General features: G+C 31.5%; 2 protein-coding genes and 1 long non-coding RNA gene across 6 annotated transcripts in view; all 3 read left to right on the forward strand.

Annotated features, from left to right (window-relative positions):
- Positions 1–548: 548 nt before the first annotated feature.
- LOC115888429 lies at positions 549–2,796 on the forward strand. Of its 3 annotated transcripts, none has more exons than XM_030908172.1 (2): positions 549–1,050; positions 1,108–2,796. In XM_030908172.1, exon 2 carries the CDS (start codon positions 1,567–1,569, stop codon positions 2,749–2,751), a length of 1,185 nt encoding a protein of 394 aa, XP_030764032.1. In that variant the 5' UTR covers positions 549–1,050; positions 1,108–1,566; the 3' UTR covers positions 2,752–2,796. The 3 variants fall into 2 exon arrangements, with proteins under 3 accessions (XP_030764033.1, XP_030764032.1, XP_030764034.1); XM_030908173.1 differs by having other exon boundaries at positions 549–1,055.
- Positions 2,797–5,420: 2,624 nt separating this feature from the next.
- On the forward strand, positions 5,421–6,115 carry LOC115888446. Its single transcript, XR_004051258.1, has 2 exons — positions 5,421–5,740; positions 6,052–6,115. It is a non-coding gene; the product is annotated as an uncharacterized LOC115888446 (long non-coding RNA).
- Positions 6,116–14,020: 7,905 nt separating this feature from the next.
- The window catches only part of LOC115888408 (protein EFR3 homolog cmp44E), a 30,840-nt gene continuing 24,628 nt past the window's right edge, over positions 14,021–20,232 (forward strand). Inside the window, exons 1-3 of one of the 2 annotated variants that reach the window (XM_030908142.1) lie at positions 14,021–14,149; positions 14,375–14,579; positions 14,639–14,789. In XM_030908142.1, the coding sequence (XP_030764002.1) occupies positions 14,128–14,149; positions 14,375–14,579; positions 14,639–14,789 (378 nt within the window). In that variant the 5' untranslated portion in view covers positions 14,021–14,127. Of the gene's footprint in view, positions 14,288–14,374; positions 14,580–14,638; positions 14,790–20,232 lie in introns of both variants that reach the window. The other variant, XM_030908143.1, reaches the window with a different exon arrangement.

A 20,232-nucleotide genomic window follows, 5' to 3' on the forward strand; every position in this document is an offset into this window, starting at 1 on the left:
AAACCCTCCATTTGTTCTCAAAATTTCATTTCAATACAAACTTCCAACAACAAAAATCCTTGAAACCTTCATATCTTATGAAAGGCACCACCCTGTACACTTTGAATCTGTGTATACATATTAGTATATAGTAATATTTTATATTAAAAAATTAAACTGTAAATATATATGTACTTACATATCGTGACGGAATAGGTATCCTAACAAGATCATACTTCTTATCTCGTTATATGCAGGATCCTGATATCTTAATGTTAATTTCCTAGGTGATGTTGAAACAACTGAAACACCACAAATCGCGACATAAATGGCTGTGAAAATTATCAGATTTTAAATATTTTCTTCAATTCCTTATAAAAAAAATCAGCTGTTCTTGAGTTCTCTTGTGCTTGACTTTTTAATATTATGCTATGAATAAATCCTAACAGAGAAAACCATTTAATTTTTCTCTCACTATCTTTTAGAAATCTGAAATAAAATATTTATCTTAGTAATAGAAAACGTAAATAGGCATTATTTTTTTTACAAATGTAAACATACCAATTATAATTTATGTAAACATACAAATTATTTGTATTCATAATTGAAAAGCCTAGATAAAAAAGGGCCCATCCGTGCAATTTGTGCAAAACCCGTTTTTTCCTAATTGTGATTCTTCATTGAAATCCGCATCTACCCAGTAGGAGAAAGGCCCACTAAACGCACTCTAAACGTATTAAAATCAGCTGTGTGTTAATCGCTTTGAAGAACATGGGCCCATCTGATACATTTGGGCCTTTGTTTCGCTAAGTCAATATACGTATAAGTTTTAGTCTGTAGTCTGTGTTGAATTTGATAAACATAACCCCAAAATAACAGTACAGTTTATGTTTGTTTATGAGACGTGATGGATAATTCAGAGAACGAGGAAGCAAGTATTATAAAATTAAAAAGAAAAAGGAATGTTGACGAGTGGAAAAGTGTTAAAAATAAAAGGTTAAAGGCGAAAGGATTAGAGTACACTGCAAAAAAAGGCAAAAAATCAGCTAGGATAACAGGTGAAAGATGCAGGTGAGGTTAGGATCATAAAATATAATATACATGATCAATATACATTTTATTTTTTAGATGTCAACGAAAATGCTTAACATCATTTTCCGCAGAAGAAATGACTCGTATATTGGAAAATTTCAATAGTATTGGAGACCATGTAGCTCAAAACGTTTACCTGCAAGGTCTTATTACAATTTCGCCAGTCAACCAAAAAAGAAAGGGAGTGTTTAAAAAGAAGTTTAATTTTTCCTATAAAGTGCACATCGGTGAGAAAGTTTTATCTGTTTGCCGTGAAGGATTTGCCAGTTTGCATGGAATTGGAACCAAAAGGGTGCGAAATATTAGTGCGTCGAAGACTGTAGCTGCGGTACCAAGCGATAGTCGTGGCAAGCATCGAAACAGAAAAACAAATTATGTGGTACTACTGTTCAACTTATTGACGCACATATACAAAGTTTTCCATATTATATTGTACACTATGGACCGAGCGGTGAGCGAAGAAGGTATCTATCATCGCAGCTGAGTGTTTTGAAAATGTATGAAATGTTTTTGGAAAAACATTACCCAGGAGTCCTTTTCGAAGCTAAACAAAATGAACGCAATCTACAAAAATTACAAAGTGAAGTTAAGTATTCTTTCTATTTGCAGTATTTCCGTGATAACTATAACTACACATTTGGTCGCCCTCGTTCAGATGTTTGTACAACTTGTTCAGAAATGGAGGCCAAAATTTCACACGAAAAAAATGGAGCCTTGAAAAGAAGTTTGGAAACAGATCTCAAAGTGCATAAAACAAGAGCTAAGCTTTTTTACACTAAAATGCAAGAATGTTTGTTGAAAGCAAAAGAAAACGAAGATACAGAAGTTCTTTGTTTTGACTTTAAGCAGAATATTCCTTGCCCACATATGTGTACTTCTGACGTATTCTATAAAAGGCAACTTTGGATGTACTGCATATCCATTTACTCTGGGAAAAAATCAAAGAGTGTTATGTATACCTGGACAGAAAATACTGCAAAACGGGGCTGTAATGAAGTGCTCTCTGTTCTTAATCATTACATAAATGCATTTTTGCCTAGCAATGTCAAAAGACTGTATGTGTTTACAGATGGCTGCAGAGGGCAAAACCATAACCAGAATATGCTGAAGTTTTGGCAGACGTTGGTACTAAATGGGAAGTTTGAAAACATCCAGCATTTTTTTCCACAACGGGGACACAGCTTTTTGCCGTGCGACAGGCATTTTGCTATAATAGAAAAAATGCAAAGAAGAAGAGAAGTGGTTGAATCGCCTTCAGATTGGAACACCATAATAAGTTCCAAGTTTACTGTTGTTGAGCTTAAAAGAAATATGGTGAGAGACTTTGTGAATGGACTATCAGAACCTTTTTTTAAAAAAAACTTCACCACAAATAAGTTGAAATTCCAAATAACAAAGTATAAGTTTTTTGAGTTTAAAAGTGAATCAAAGTCTTTAATGTTTGGCAGCTTTTCATTAAATAATGTGTGTACCGATGTGTTCCGCCTTTTGAAACCTGGTGTTGAATTTGTTCCTATACCCGAAAAGCTAGCTTACTCGGCTGATTTACCTATAAACGCCCTCAAGCTACAAAATATTAAGGAACTTTGCAAGTTTTTAAAGGATGGAAAGGCCATTGCATTTTATGATTCCTTGACTGGTGCTACATGTACACATGAGGATGAACCAGACGAGCGTTAGTTCATAAGTATTATATTTATCCAATGTTTACTATAAGTTACCGTTTCAAATAGATGTGATTTTTTATCAATTTGTTAGTTATTTTCTATCTGTTTTATTATAGCAGTTGCTATATTATAACTTGGAAAAAAAAGGGCCCATTTTTTAAGTTTTTCTAAGTCTGTATTTTCTGCAAACATATGTTTTATAACCATATTTTTAATAAAATACACTTTGATGATGTACCTCTTTAGTGTATTTTATTAAAATTTATTGAATTTTAGTTTTTGGACCCAATATATGGTTTTTTGTCTCTCCTGAAAAATTACCTTTTTGAAAAATGGGCCCTTTTTCATCTAGGCTATTCAATTAAATACAAATATACGATTTTAAATCGGACAATATTGTAACAAAAATATAAACATTACTTCTTATAATATACATAATATATTATATTCACAAAATTATATTATAAAACAAATAAACAAATTTTAACAAATATGGTAAATATTTTAGGTAAATAAAACGAGATGTTGTATTACCACAGAACCATGGTACAAAGAATACAAGGTATGATCGATAGCGGCTCCAATTTCGTTCAGTTCGCGCATACCACCTGTGACGTCACTATGAAAATAATGAATAAATAAAAAATAAAGAAAGTTGACAGGAGATGTGCATTTTTTGGGGTTATGGTTAAGAATTGTTTATTTTTAAGACTTTTTAGTTCATTTAATTTAATAATTACTAAACAGCAGTTCCAAAAATATATTTAAAATAATAATTACCTATTAACATGGATTTGGTCGATAATAGGTAAGAATACTAAATTTATTTCTATATTCGGTATAAAATTGTTTATTAGATTTTTAGTTTGCGATGTTTATGGTAAATAATTTTCATGTTCATTGCCTCTGAATTCACATAAGGACAGAGATGAGGATATCTATGGAAAAGTAACCACAAGAGGAATTGTTACATCATTTAAAAAATGTTGGGAAGTTGAAGTTTCCCATCGAAAAGTAGAAAATGCAATGCAGATGAATGTATTGTAATTGTGATAGAAGTAATTCCAAGGGTGAAGTTTATTATAATTAGTGGAAGTAATTCCAAGGGTGAAGTTTATTATAATTAGTGACCTGTGCTTTTCTTTTTATATGTAGATGTTTCTGGTTTTGAGAATAAATCCGTTGAACGACACCCAAAATTTAGAGGAAGTATTTGCATACCCAGAATATGCCCATCAAAGATTATATAGCTCAAATTTCCTTTAATGGTAGGCAATTATTCAATGCAAATTAACTTTTTAAGTGACTGAAATATTAAATAGTTTACAATATGGTATATCATTAAAAATATATTACTTTTAGGTACAATTAGGGCCTGATACATTTCAAAAAGTAGAATATTATTTTATATTAAATGAGGTATTGTACCAACAGTCAATTTATATTAATACCGGAGATGAAAAAATAACAGAATAAATAGTTCTTTTTTTATACTACAAAAATAAACTATAGAATACAACAGTATTTAAAAAAATAAATAAAAAGTTATGTCCCGGCCGAGATTCGAACTCCGGTCTCTCGCTTCCTAGCCCGACTCCTTACGCACTGCTCCACAGTAACTTGCTTAGCGATAATTCAATGACGGTATATAAACAAAAAAACAGGTTTATAACAATATCTTGACGATTTGAACTGGCGCGCGGAGCGTGCTGACCAATAGCGCCTGTTATCACCTGTGACGTAGCGACCAACCTGCGCAATATCATACCTTGTATTCTTTGTACCATGCCACAGAACAGTACTTACTTTTGAAATGACACTCCACAATGTAAATTCTTTAATTCTCCCACATTTCCCAGTGTAGACCCATTTTAAATGCTAATTTTGGTCTTTTATATAAAATGAAACAATTATACATTAATAGTTAAGAAATATGGAAAAATAAAAGCACGGCAAACAGCTGATCATGCCAATCAGCTGTTTATCGACAGTTGGACAGTATTGACACTGTTGACCGCGTCCAATTCCCCTACTATAGAAAATACTATAACAACAGAGCGGCGTTGTCAGATTAAAAATTAATCCTAACGGCTGATGAAAAATGACGAAATTTACAAATATTTCAAGTTTATTTTTCTTGTAATCTTGACTGAATCTTAATAAGTACTAAATAAAATTATAAATGTCGAAATTTTGAAAAGTAGTAAGCTAATTATATTATTATTTTCTTAAGATTTCCCCAAAGTATACGTATACAAAATTAAAAATAAACAAAAGCGAAGATATACTTGGCAACATACCAAACAATAACAATAGGATGTTGGCATTCGCATAAAATGTAAACAGTTCCCCTGTGACTGAAACTGAATTTTATTTACACAATACTTTTGTCCAAACAAATGAATCGTTAACCGCAGGGGGGTGACAGTGAAATAGGAAAATTGGAAACAGTCATTAGTGTCATTCCTGTCATTCTCCTCACGAAGTATGGCCGCCTAGACAAGGACAGCATTGTTTTTGTCTAACTATTGTCTAACTTCACAGTTTAGAATTGACAGATTTCAGTTTCAGAGACAACTTCAGATTTGTTCTAGAACAAATTCGAAAATATTCGACGCCATTTTAATTCATTCCGTTTAGTTTCGTTTTGGAAGTTCAATTTAATATTTCGGCTGAAATTTATAAATATAAAGGTAATAAAGTATGTAAAATATATATTACATGAAGAATCCTGGAGAAAATGACGTTTATGCAGGAGTAGGTATGTCCCAATGAATAAAAAAACACAGGAACGAGCGTTTCGTATCTGTCACTAAAGTATGCGCGAGACAAAATCGGCCATATTGGTCCTTCGAGTATGACTCATTCTGTTGTCATTTTTTATCGCCCCAGTTCGCCAAATCAGAGGCCAAATTCGAGTGTTCCGAAAATATGGTTAGCTGTGCCGCTTGTGGCTATTCCCTGACACCAAAACATAAAGATGATGGTGTTACATTTCACAGGTAAGAATTTTAAGCCAATAAAAGCTTATTTTATTTAACTGCTTTGTAAAGGTTAACCTAACCTACAAAACTACAAATGACAAAGCTTGCCTAGAATCATAGGCGTAACTTAGGGTTTGTGTTTTGACTGTTTGGGTTAAAAACTTGGATATTGATTATCATATTATTATAATATATTTCAGAGACAAATTTTTAACTGTACAAAACTACAAAAAGAAAATACTTTCATTATTGGGGTTTAAGGTGACCCGGGGTTAAATATGACAATAGGTATTTTCAATAATCTTTTTAAAATTATACTTTTGTTCTAGCTTTCCTAAAATCAGACGAGAAGATCGCAATGGGTAAATTTTGTCAAAACTCTGAGTTTATCCCCTCAAAAACAGTAGTGTACACACAATGTATACGAAATTAATTTTATTTAAAGGCCAATAAATTTGTATTTTGACTTTTATTTATTTACCTTTTCCCCATCCGTTTTCCCTTTTTTTTAGTTACATAATAATATGTAGGTATAATAATATTACCTATGTTCAATCACTAACTCATTTATAATCCGTTAAATATAAACAAATTAACTCTATATTAAATAACATAAAAGTAAAAATTTATTAAAACTCTGACCTGCCAAGGTTTATCATTTTTATTTTTTTTTCGTGACTTATTTTATTATTATTATAATTATTACTCTACGCCACTGCTACATCGAAAACAGGTCGACCACGTGGGTCGGCCATATGCAACCTCCACTTTGATCGCAGCGATGTGACGTTATGCTCGTTCCTGTGTTTTTTTATTCATTGGTATGTCCCATGTATATGAAAAATAGGTAGTAAATAAACACTGTTTTTACATTTTTTAGATGCAAGAAAATGGTGTTATAATCTCTTTGATCGGCGATTTTTTTGAAAATGGAAACAATTTACAGCAATATAATAATATAATAATAAATAATTTTTAACTATAGCCAACATTAGTTATCTCGAGTATGTGCGATTTATTGTCCATAATGCAATAAATCGGAAAATCTCTTTTTTGCATCTTTTTGATTTATAAGCTAGGTTCTTTGGGAATAATGGACGCTTTTTTTTAAACAGTATATTTATATTTTATACCTATTGATATTTTTACATTGTTAATTTTAGTATAAAAAAATTGTTTTTCTGTTTTCAGGTTTTTGTATAAGGCTCCCGTTTTCATATTCCTGTGTCCGTTTTCTGTCCTTGAAGTTTGCGAATGCTTGTGTTTATTTACAAATTACTGTAAGTCATGCTTATACCTTAACTAATTTACGTTAAAAGTGCATATAATTAACTAATTGGTATTGAAACAATACAATCCTCTATATTTTTATATTTATTTAGTCACGTTGTTCCATATTTCAAATAAATATATGTGAATAAATTATTTTTGGTTTTATTTATGAAAAGAAAAATACAAAATACATTTGAAATGAAAGAGGGCCCGCCATTGAATAACCGGAAACGGAAATGAAAATTAAGCCATCATGTCCTTATCATGTCAACCTGTCAATTGGAAAGTTAGTTCTCCAGACGACAACGAAGGCTTTCGGTGGCGTATCGTGTTTCCACTTTACCCTTTGAATAAGTGTGCGTTCCACTAAGCGCTCATAATGCTCAAAATATGCCTTCGGTCGTTCCACATGACGATCGCGGACGTTGTGGTCGCGGCGTAAACGTCACTAATGACGTCATTATTTTCGCTCACGTCGAGCTCACAACGACCCATCTGAATATTAGGATCGGGGCGGACGCTTGAGGAATTTTGGCGCAATTTTTAAAACTTAGACAAAAGATTATCGACTTAGGATAAAAATTTTCATAGATTCTCATAGCCAATAATACGTGGCCTAAGTGTTCGCTTTTACGTCGCGATTTTGTAAAATTGCATTCCACTATTAATTCGTCTGAACTGAACTAGATGAAGAAGTTTCAGACACATTCCGATGCACCAAATATCCAACTGTCGCCAAAGACATTTTGATTTCTTTTTTAGACAGATTTTTGAATTCTCTTCCGTGATTTTGACTATTATTTACTATTTATGGGACACATACATGGGGGGGATACATTGACAGGATTGACGCTTAAAACGCCCCATAACCCATTCCACTTGAGTTTATGATTGTAACGCTCGCAAGCAGGTGGAACGGGAAAAATCGCGATCTTGAGCGTGAACGTTATGAGTGCTTAGTGGAACGTACTCTAAGAAGACTAAGGAAGGAGCATAATCACAAAACACATACACAAGGAGAAGTGCGAGCGCCTTGCTAAATATTGGAAAGTGAAATTGACGTTTAAATTTGACACTGTTGACAAGTCTACTGCTACTAGCGCCCCCAATATCGCTTGTAGGAACTACGGACTAGATTGTAACGCATGGCGGGAAGTTTAAAACAATAAAAAATTTTAATTCTTCATTTATTTTTAATTATGACATACATAAAAACACAAAAAATACACCATTTTTTAAAAATATGTTTAATATCAATATCAAATATACAACAGAAATTAATTTCACCACAATAAATTAATAAAATTAAAAAATAATGTTACAAGTAGATCAAGAGACAAAATTAATTATAACAAAACTGAAAAAAATGGCGTCATAGATGGCTTAGAAATGACGATATATATCATAATTTTGAAAGTAAAATTATATAGGAAATGTCATCGATCATCATTTTGAAGCCAACTGGACGATTATTTCAAACATACAAGCTGAGTTCGTTCATAGTGCTCTGAGAAATCTAGATAAACAAAGAATAATAAATTAAAAGTATTCCAGGGAAAAAGAGAGGAAAAACCTGTATCGTCTCTGATATCTGTCAGGGTTTTGTTGAAAGTGTCATCTTTTTGCTCGAAGTTTTCAGGTCGATTAAAAAGATGACATTTACAACAATACTTTGCCGTAACTTTCACAAATATCAGAGAGAGAGTACAGGTATTGCCTCTCTTTTCCTCTGGGATGCTTTATATCTGTTCTTCTTTGTTTACCTATATTTCTAAGAGCATAATGCCAAACACGACTACAGTATATAATAATTTCAATATCCTAAGTGGAAAGAAAAAAGATCACCTTTCTGTTTTGTACTATGGTCCCTTTCTTCCGATGGCTCATCTCGTTGATATTTAGGAAGGTATCCATAAAATATATATTTTATTATCGGTCCTGGGATGAAAAAATATAAAATTCAATTAGATTTGATGATCCTTTTCTGTCACCTAAATCAGGAGAATGACAATGAGCATGTTAAGATGAAAAAAAACTTATTTATCAACACTTACCTACACGTTAGTCCAAGGAGTTTTATCAATAACCTATATTTGCCTAAATAACAGAGAATAGGTACATTAAAGAAATGCTAACTTCATGTTAAAAAATGGAAACAGACGCCACCTGGTGTCCCCTGGCAGTACTAGCTAAATTGAGGGGAATTGAAGGGGCGGGGCTTAAAAGAGGGGAAATTTAAAAAAAAAATATTTTTATAAGTATCACTGATTTACTGTTTAAAGTTAATAAACATATTTTTTATTACTTTAATATAATTTAAAGTATTAAAAAATATGTCTATTAACTTTATACAGCAAATCAATGATATTATTAAAGACTTATTATTTTCAGAGAAAATTCATAGTAAATAAATTACACATTCAGTAAACAATATCATTTATTTTTTAGAGCTGCAATAATAATAATATTTATATTACAATAATATTGAAATATATATATTTTTTTAACAATGAAAAAGAATATCCGGGAACCTGAAAAAGAAAGATGATCAATTAATGACTTAAATTAGTTCAAAATACATTTTGCAAATAACTAGTGAATTGGAAAGATAAACATACTATTAAAAATACATTTCAGTAGTATGTTATCATCTATTTACTGATAATACATAAGTATATAATAGGTAAATAAGATGCATAAGGCACTATGATACAACTACCTAGTAGTTGTATCATAATGAAACACTATCTAGCCTCAATGCATGCAATTCCAAAGCAAAAAAACTATTAACCAAATAAATATAAGCTGAATAAAACATAAACCAAGCCAACGTGCATAAAAAACCAAAAAATGCATCAAAAAATACTTTTATCAGATCATACCCTTGGATATATTATGTATTTTATATATCGCACATCCCGTTCAAAAGTTTACTAACTCAAAATAGAGAATATAGAGAACATTGTCAAGAGAAGTAAAAGAAAATTTAAGTTAAGGCAATATGCTCCTTTTTGGATATTAATGGCCAAATAATATAATGTTGATTTAATAAAATTTTACTGGCATCCTTCTGAGGTATAAATCAGATTAAAAGGACATTGTTTTTGTAATAATTGTTTGTTTTGTAAACATTTTTTGAAGACAATACAGTTTTGAACGGGCTGTGCGATATAAACAAGGATCTTACTATTATTTGAGGTTAGAAAGTATTTAAATAACATAAAACATAATCAAAATCATTTGTCATCATAAATTATAGAGGTACTTACGTGTTTTGATATTATTATCAGGAAATAATACGTTTAGTTAAACAGGTACGCTGCCAGGCAAGTTCTATCGGCGGGTCTTTGCAAAAGTTGAAATCTAAAAATACAAAACTACGTTTACATCTTAGTTGTATTTACGAATAAAGTATTTGTGTGTAATTTCTGACTTACCAGTTAATTGAATAATCGCATTAAATACATCCAAATGGTAATTTAATATTGTAAAAAGCAAAATTGTTTTAAATCACTTGCCAGGACAGCCGGCCAGCTTCTTTGTTGGCAAAATGGCCGCGGTATCATGATTTAAGCAATGTGAGTGACAAAGAAAGCCAATGCCTGGCAGATGTTGTTTTCTTTGTCGTTTATCCTGGCACGTTTAAATTTGACTGTTGCCTGTTTTCCCATACAAGTGAGGGTGCAGCCACACTATCCTAAAAACGGCGTATCGGCGTAACGGCGTAACGACCTTGAATCGATTTCCAGTAATTCTATTGGCTGAAATATTTGACAGATGAATTTGACAGATAAAATTTCTGACAGATGAATTTTTCAGCCAATAGAATTACTGGAAATCCATTCAAGGTCATTACGCCGTTACGCCGATACGCCGTTTTTAGGATAGTGTGGCTGCACCCTGACACCTCCGTGAGTGACACTATCGCGATTTATCGAAAGACTCTAATGGTGGGTTCATACAGCCAAATAAAATAAAATAAGAATAAAATAAAATAAGAAATAAGGAATTCTTATTTGTGTGCGTTCATACAGTCAAATAAAATAAAATAAGAAATATATATTTGCTCATGCGCAGTACGATGAGGCTGGATAAAAGTTAACTTTTACGATTGTTTATAGTAATTTTACTATTTATAGTATATTTATTTGTTCGTTGCCTACTATATTATATATTTTACTTATGTGAAATTATAAAATAAATTAAATCCAAACTGAAAATATTTGTAGGTTAGAATTAAGCGTCCGCAAAGCCGTTTAAAATAAAATAACACATAAAATAAAACAAGAAGTTAAAAGATAAAGACTTCTTATTTTATTTGTTATTTTATTTGGCTGTATGAACGCATGTACGGTATCCCATATAACCAACTTTCTTATTTTATTTTATTTTATTCTTATTTTATTTTATTTGGCTGTATGAACTCACCATAAAATAGTTGGTTGTGTAGCGTGCGGTAGATCTCGGCAAAAATTGAGTGAAATAATGGAACAACTTTTCGCTAGTAAGTGACTATATAATATACATACGTGTAGTAAACCGATCATTTATGAAATTCACTTAGATTAACTAAATTATATATTTTTCTTGCATTTTAGCTTTTATTTATTACTTGTCAAAGATTAGATGTCAAAGAATTTAGATACGTTAATTTGACTTACCTGCTTCAGTAGCGTATCGGATGTTTGTGGTAATAAATACTTATTATAACTTATCTATTTTTATTAGAATTATATATTTTTATAACAATTTTAATAACTACCAACATTTATTCACAACGTAAAATAAAACAACAAATTATTGAGTCTACCCCACGTCTACCCTACATCATAGTTTTACATTTTTTAAATAAAATTAGAACGACACTGATAAACCAGAATTTAAGTCGGCCATATTTGAGGCCCATCGCGGTGTACCTAAGATTTTTGATATGCTCCTTCCTTAGTCTTCTTATTCAAAGACTTTACCACTTTGTGTTTCCACGATTTAACACAGAGTTGACACTTCTTTCTAGTTAATTATTTTATGGTTAACCGCGCATACTTCTCGAAAAGTAAAAATGAAAAAATCAATTAAATATTTCACTGTTGAGAATAGACAATTAAAATTAAAAAACACGCAACTAACAAAGACATGCCAGGAGTTACAAACAAGAATTAAAGAAATACCAATAAAATATTTATTTAACAATATAAAGAGGCTACGTACAAATTATGCCCATCAATGGGCGTAGCAAATTTTATTAATATTCAAATTTCACAAATTAATAAATCCACAATTTTTTTTAAGAAACTTTTATTTTTTTCATGGCAGGAAACAAAGTAGGTACCGCATTGTATTTTATACGGTTACAAAGTGAATTGGTAAACATTTTAAATTCAAAATGAACAGAACGCAATTTGTACCTTTTGTGGGCCTTATTTATATCTTCAAAATGTATTGTTAACTTATTTTCGATATACTCATTTTATTTACTTTTATAATTATATTTAAATTAAGAGTATAATGATTTGTGAATTTAATTTTTAATGTCTAGATACAACATTAAATTTTACTAAATATTTAACATTAAATCTAACTAATATTAAAGTTTGTTAAGATTTTTAATTAGATATTCCTATTTAGCTGAATGTCCTAATATGTATACTACTGTTTTTTTTTTCACAACTAAAATATGTTAAAATAATTAATCACATATATACATACCTAAAAGGATCTCTAGGAAACAGAAAGAAACTTTTATTGAACAACAAAAATAAAACTACTAAAACAAATTATATTACATAATAATAATAATAGCTCCCGTATATAGCGTTTAACGCCTTGGGAGTAGCAAGGTACAGCTTGCCATACTAGAGCCGTTCGGTATACAAAGGAAGGTAATGTGGCTAGCACTACGCTTCAACCGCCTATTATTACCTCAGGATTGTGAATTCCAAGTACTCATTTAAGGCTGAGTCGACCTAGGTACCCAAACTATTTTTATTTTAATAAAAATTGTCGGCTGATAAAATGGGTGTGGGATTCGAACTCACTACCTTGAGATTGGTAGACGAGAGCCAGTACCTCTACGCCACCGGACACCTATTGGCAATTATATTACATAAGAAACGAAAATAAAACTAGAAAAAGCAAATACATCACATAATAAACAAAAATAAAACAACAAAAACAAAATATATCACTCAAGAAAAAATCAAAATAAATTAAGCCGCACGCTACTCACTCGAATCTGCCGTAACTGTGTGATGTCGCTGAAAAAACTACGACACTGTTTACTTTCTGTTGATGGAAACGCAAATGGCGGCGTGCGCGAGGATATGCGCATAGCGTTCCCGACAAAGCGAGTCGGCCTGCCCGTGGTAATAGAATGACCAGGTCTGTATAAGTAAATCTGGCAAACGTTTTTGGGGTAAGAGAGGCGGGAAAATAAGGATAAAATGTCTGATAATGGAAAAACGCAAACAATTGTATTTCTTGAGTTTAAATATCTTTGTTTAGGAAAGGTTTAGGACAGTTGTGGTTTGTGGTTCTTCCCTTTCGTGTTCTAGTTAATTATTTTATGGTTCTTCCCCTTCGGACTTCGGATATGGTTCGGATTTGTGTCTATGCAGATATGGAAGTGGTTTGGTTGTAACCAGGGTTCGGAAAACTACATGTTACTTTTAAAAACTACATAAACTACATTACATGTAGTTAATGTAGTTTATGTAGAGGGTGTAGTTTATGTAACCTATGTATGTAACTTTCAAATATCAAAGGTTTGAGGTGAGGTTATAATAAGTTGAAGCTTTAGAAAACACAATGTATTTAAGAAAACAGAAGAAATATGGCTTTAAATATAATATTCACACATCATATTATTTAGACCCCTCATACAAAGCAAAATTATTCATAATATCAATACATAGTTTATTAACGTAGTTTTCATGTAGTTAATGAACGGGAAAAGACGTAGTTTTTGAAGAAAAACTACACGTAGTAAATCAGGTAAATTACGTCTTAATTAACTACTTCCGAACCCTGGTTGTAACTTGGTTGTAACCCATGATACGTAACCTATCCCTTCTAATCTCTGATGCCACTATGCTTCGGAGGAATATGACGTACTGCTAGTGCCATTGCCATGGTCAATGACGTCATTGGTCATTACAGGTTAGAGGTTATTAAATTATCAAATCACAACAAATGGTTATTGCTAGCTTAATATAAGTTGAAAATTATGTTATAAGGATCTAAAAGTACATTTTTCTTGTTGTGTTTTCGTAATATATCTATATATAATGTGTAACGGTAATAATATCTGTCAATTCTGATAAATTATAATTGGAATTAATTTTGAAATATCCACTTCTAAGTTAGAAAAATCACCTTTTTTAGGTTGTTGTGGATATTTTAGTGCCTTTAAGCCACGATATAAACGCTTAGTGGATAATATCTTTCCAGTTAACCCTCAGGATGGTCTCGTTAAGAGTAATATGGAAAAACTTACATTTTATTCTCTTAGTTCACCTGAAAAATTGGACAGAATTGGGGAATATCTATACCAGAGAGCGGCTAGAGATAGTTATAGAAGAAGGAACGGGTATGCATATTATTAATAACGTCTCATAGGAACATTAAAAATTTGGGTTTTGTACTTAGTTTTGTGATAATTGCAATGGAAGCTATGGATTTGCTATTGGTAGCGTGTCATGCCCAAACATTGAATTTATTTGTGGAGAGCTTTTTAAAAATGGTGCAAAGATTATTAGAATCTACAGACCCAGAACTTCAAATACTTGCAACTCAATCGGTAAATTCAACAAATGATTTGATTGAATCGATGTGGATTGCTTGGGATGAATGTGAATCAGGTTTATTTTTATGAAATGTTTCATCCATATGAATAGCACAGAGGAAAAACAATGAGTGTCCAAAATTGATAAATTTTAAGGTTTATTTTTATGAAATGTTTCATCCATATGAATAGCACAGAGGAAAAACAATGAGTGTCCAAAATTGATAAATGGCCAGGAAAGTGGTTTTTAATTCAAATTGCACATGGACTTTTACTGTTTTTCCCATTTTTAAATGCCTGTTTCTATATGACGATATCGTTATAGATATCCCCGTTTATTTAGGTACCAAAAAGTGCAGTTTCTAAGAAAGAAAATATTAGGTATTAAAACCAAATTAGCAAAAAATTAACTTTCATTCTCTTTCCCTTGTGTTCTTCATATTTTTTTATACTTGTGCTTTAAATTTCTTTACAAATAGAGCAAAGTGATTCTGTTAATATTTAGAAAGCTTTGCTGTAGCAAAAACTATAATTTGTGTACCAAAAATAATATGGTCATTAAAAATGTTTTCACTGTTACATTCATCAGTGGTGCTCTGACAAATGTGGCCCTCATTCATGTGATCATATTTGTGATCAGAAAAGGGTTATATATATTATAGATATGTGTAGTGTTTCCGGAACCGGGAATTATGGTATCGCGCCCCTTATGAACCGGGACTTCCCGGTTTTTCGGTACTTTCGCTACTAACTAATTTTTGTTCAACGATAGTGCAGTTTATCAATCAGAAAGCAAGAAATAGGTTTTCAAAAAAATATCAAATTATTAACTTATCAGTCGTAAGAAAACTAACATGAACACAAGTAAAGAAAAATATATAGGTAACTTAAAATTCACATCAAACAACATAAACCAACTTAACCAAATTTCATTTTTTTTTATCAATTTGCCTTAAAACATTGCCTTAAAACAAATGCAAATATCTATTAGCAAATATCTATTAGAATCACAGAACACACTAAAGATTAGAATGTAACATAAAATATAACCATATATATATATATTTTTTTTCCTTTCTTGGGTATGAGGTTTTTTTTTATTAATTGAAAATGGAAACTTTTTTTTTTATTTTTTTTTCTTATTTCACACACTTTTTCTTATATAAACAATTTTTTTTCTTATTTCCATTTTCAATTAATAAAAAACCTCATACCTAAGAAAGGAAAATATCTTATATATATATATTTATATATATCCATTATATATATATATATATATATATATATATATATATATATATATATATATATATATATATATATATATATATATATATATATATATATATATATATATATATATATATATATATATATATATATATATATATATATATATATATATATATATATATATATATATATATATATATATATATATATATATATATATATATATATATATATATATATATATATATATATATATATATATATATATATATGGATATAATTCTAAAGGTTTAAGAAAAAGAAAAAAAAACTCTTATAAAATATAACTAATTTGTTGAACATGTATATAAACTTCACTAATTGCTAATTAACATTATGGGAACTTCAAAAGAGAAAAGAAGCAAGAATAAGAAAGAACATCACTACTATTTAGACGATTTTTTTTTGTGGGAAAGAGAATCTTGCATAAGACACCCAGCACTAATAACAGTAAACTACTGTCCTTAGTAGTGTCGGATTCTTACCGGCTAAAAAAAAAACACACTTCCCTAATGCTGATCATGGTGGAAACCGCTTCCGCATTACTTCGCCGTGATAGCTGTCTGTTTACTGTCTTCTTATATAATTTTCCTTTTCTTCTAATATTTGTCTTAGTATCCCTGCAGTTAGTTTCCACATTTCCTCTGTCCCGTACGAATTACGAATGTAGTCCCATCTCGTACATCTAAACAGTGTATGTTCTGTGTCATCACTATTTCCACAGTAGTTGCAACTATCTGAGTCCCGTTTCTTTCCTTCCGTTAGATACTTCATAAAGCAACCATGTCCCGATTTAGACGAGTTTGAATTCGATAGTTAGAAGGTATCAAAGGACTTTCTCACATAACAAAAAATATTTTTTTTATTATTATTACCTAGTCCCTATATTCTACATTCTACCTAGTACCGAAAGAATCGGGAACACAATCGGGAATTCATTTCGAGGCTCGGTGCTGTGATGGCCAAAAAGATTCCGGTTTTGTCGGTACCTTTGAGGACTTTCTCACATAACAAAAAATATTTTTTTTATTATTGTTACCTAGTCCCCTATATTCTACATTCTACCAAGTCCCGAAAGAATCGGGAATTCATTTCGAGGCCCGGTGCTGTGATGGCCAAAAAGATTCCGGTTTTGTCGGTACCTTTGGTATTGGCAAATTTTTGTTCAATGATTCTGCAGTTCGTCAATCAACAAGCAAGGGCTGGTTTTCAAAACCGATAAAAAATTGAGTTTTAAATGAAAAGAATATCAAATTGTCAAGTAAATAGTCGTGATATAGTTACCATGAACACCAATGAACATAAGTGAAGAAAAAAAAACGAAAAAAGCATAGGTAACTTAAAATTTACATCAAAGGACATAAACCAACTTAACTAAATTTGAAAAGAAAACAACATATCAATTAAAAATGTAAATGCGTATAAAACATAATATTATAAAAAAATTTAGCAACATTTTACTAAATAATAAAATAACATATTTAAACTTCAATAATTAGTTAGGCTTGATTTCGACCGCTAGAAAGTATCAATGGACTTTCGCCACATAACATAAAACATTTTTTTAATTATTGTTACCGAGTCCCGAAAGTACCGAAAGAACTGGTTCTTTGACATCTCCAAAGAACCGGGAATTCCCGGTATTTTCGGTACCGGGATTTTCCGGTTCTGAACCCTAATAGTGTGACACACATATATACCCTGGTAAGGTAAGTATTGTGCTCTTTATAATTTAGTTAAGTTGTTTTAATTAAGTGTTGTACATAAACTATGTGATATGTATAAATTCTAATTAAAATTAAAAACTATACTTAATACATCATTTTTTGAGGCCCTAAATATAAAATAATCAAGGATCAACGGTCTATTTTATATATCTAACATGCTAAAGTACTGAATAAATAAAGTTTGTAAATAGAGTATGTGGTTTTTAGTATATTCAAATATATATTCAATATTCAAATATTAATAATTGTGTTAATATTTGAATATTGAATATTTTTAAATATTTTAATATTCGAAAATTAAACAATAATAAAATAAAATTACCTTTTTGATTCCCGCTCTCCTCTTTCAATTTAACCGTTTCTATCCTTTTTGTGCATTGAATTTTTAAAGGCTGTTACTAAACTGCCGTTAAACGGTAGCTTACTAAAATGCCGTTAACAGGTATGACTTCGTTAATGTGACGCACTTGACGGCTTTATGAAATATAGGAATTATATAAGGACTAACCAAAACTATTCACCCCACCAAATAACCAACTTAACCAACGCAACTAATCTCGACACTGATAAAAAAAATTTAAAATACAAATATAAATTAGTAAAAACCAATCAACCCCACCAAATAACCAACTAACCAATGAATTAACACCCTCCAAATAACCACGCTAACCAACCCGCCAAATAACTAAACCAATCCAACCAAAAAGAGTGAAACCAATGCAATAAGGTCACGCTATAAGCCAAAAAAAATATAAAAAAGTGTTGGTCAGCGTGAGATTTGAACCCCGGACCATTCCCTCACGAACCGATAGCCTCAGCCACTACACGGAGCCATAGGTGCTCTTGTAATATGCTTATGGCTAGGCATTACTTTCCGCCGACATGAACGACGTCACAATATCTATTAACGGCATTTTAGTAGGCTACCGTTTAACGGCTGTTTAAGTACATCCATTTTTAAAACGATGTACTTAAACAGCCGTTAAACGGTAGCCTACTAAAATGCCGTTAATAGATATTGTGACGTCGTTCATATCGGCGGAAAGTAATGCCTAACCTTAGGCATTTTGCAAGAGCATCTGTGGCTCAGTGGCTGAGGCTATCGCTTCGTAAGCGAATGGTCCGTGGTTCAAATCTCACGCCGACCAAGGCTTTTTTATATTTTTTTTATCTTATAGCGTGATCTTATTGCATTGGTTTCACTTTTTTTGGTTGGATTGGTTTAGTTATTTGGCGGGTTGGTTAGCGTGGTTATTTGGAGGGTGTTAATTCATTGGTTAGTTGGTTATTTGGTGGGGTTGGTTGATTTTTACTAATTTATATTTGTTTTTTATATTTTTATCAGTGTCGAGGTTAGTTGCCTTGATTAAGTTGGTTATTTGGTGGGGTGGATAGCGTTGGTTAGTCCTTATAAAATTCCTATATTTCATAAAGCCGTCAAGTGCGTCACATCAACGACGTCATACCTATTAACGGCATTTTAGTAAGCTACCGTTTAACGGCAGTTTAAGTACAGCCTTTTTAAAAACTTTAGATTCAAATGGGTTTCTAAATTTTTATACTAACAAAAAAAGTGAGATATTTGAAAAAAAAATCCGAGAAGGCGACGGGTTTTTTTATAAATCTCCTACTGGGATCGATTAGGGCTTTTTAGGGGTTAAATAGGCGATCATTATTTATACATTCTCATTGAGATGTAGAATGTACAATGTTTAGGAGGGGCACCGCGACCTTACAGATCTATTGTGCGTCCTTTGTTTGTGTACCTCCTGCGAGGGTTACATTTAGCCTCCGTGCCTTTCACAGCCGAGGAGCTTGACTCCTGCTGAGGTATCCTTGAGGTGGAGGCAGTGGCGTAGCTACCTAGGGGCTAGGCGGGGCAGTGCTCCGGCGCCCTCAAGCTCAGGGGGTCCTCGAATCCTTACCAGAAATCTCGATCGAACTTTTGGAAATTTCTCCCATTTTCGAAATAAATATGACAGGTTGCAACCCCACTTTAATCATGACAACTCAGTTGAGAGAAATTCAAAAGTTATGCCTAGGGAATTCCCCTAAATTCTTTCTGTAGGTTGGCAGTGTTGTCAATTTGATGGATAGTGATATGTGCGTTTCATTATTGTAAGGAAATATGGAGTGCTAGAATGCGACATAACGGAAGCAATGTTATTATTCTTTACAATTCCTGTTACTTCTGCAGCAGCTGAAATGTAATTTAGTAAATTAAAAATAATAAAAAATTATTTAAGAAATAATATGAGTCATTGATACTTTTGCGAAAACTAAAGCTAGGAAAAAATTGTAAATATAATTGTTGGTAGGCCCGACCTTTATATAATAAGCCCTTGAATCTTCTCTATTTCGTTTTATTAACCAAACCTACACCAAGTATTAATTGTAATTTATGTTGTTACTGTTTAATATTTTTATTACCTGCCCTGCAGTGCACAAAAAATGCTTAA

The sequence above is a fragment of the Sitophilus oryzae genome, unplaced genomic scaffold, assembly GCF_002938485.1.
Source record: "Sitophilus oryzae breed Bouriz unplaced genomic scaffold, Soryzae_2.0 scaffold_738_pilon_pilon, whole genome shotgun sequence".
NCBI lineage: Eukaryota > Metazoa > Arthropoda > Insecta > Coleoptera > Curculionidae > Sitophilus > Sitophilus oryzae.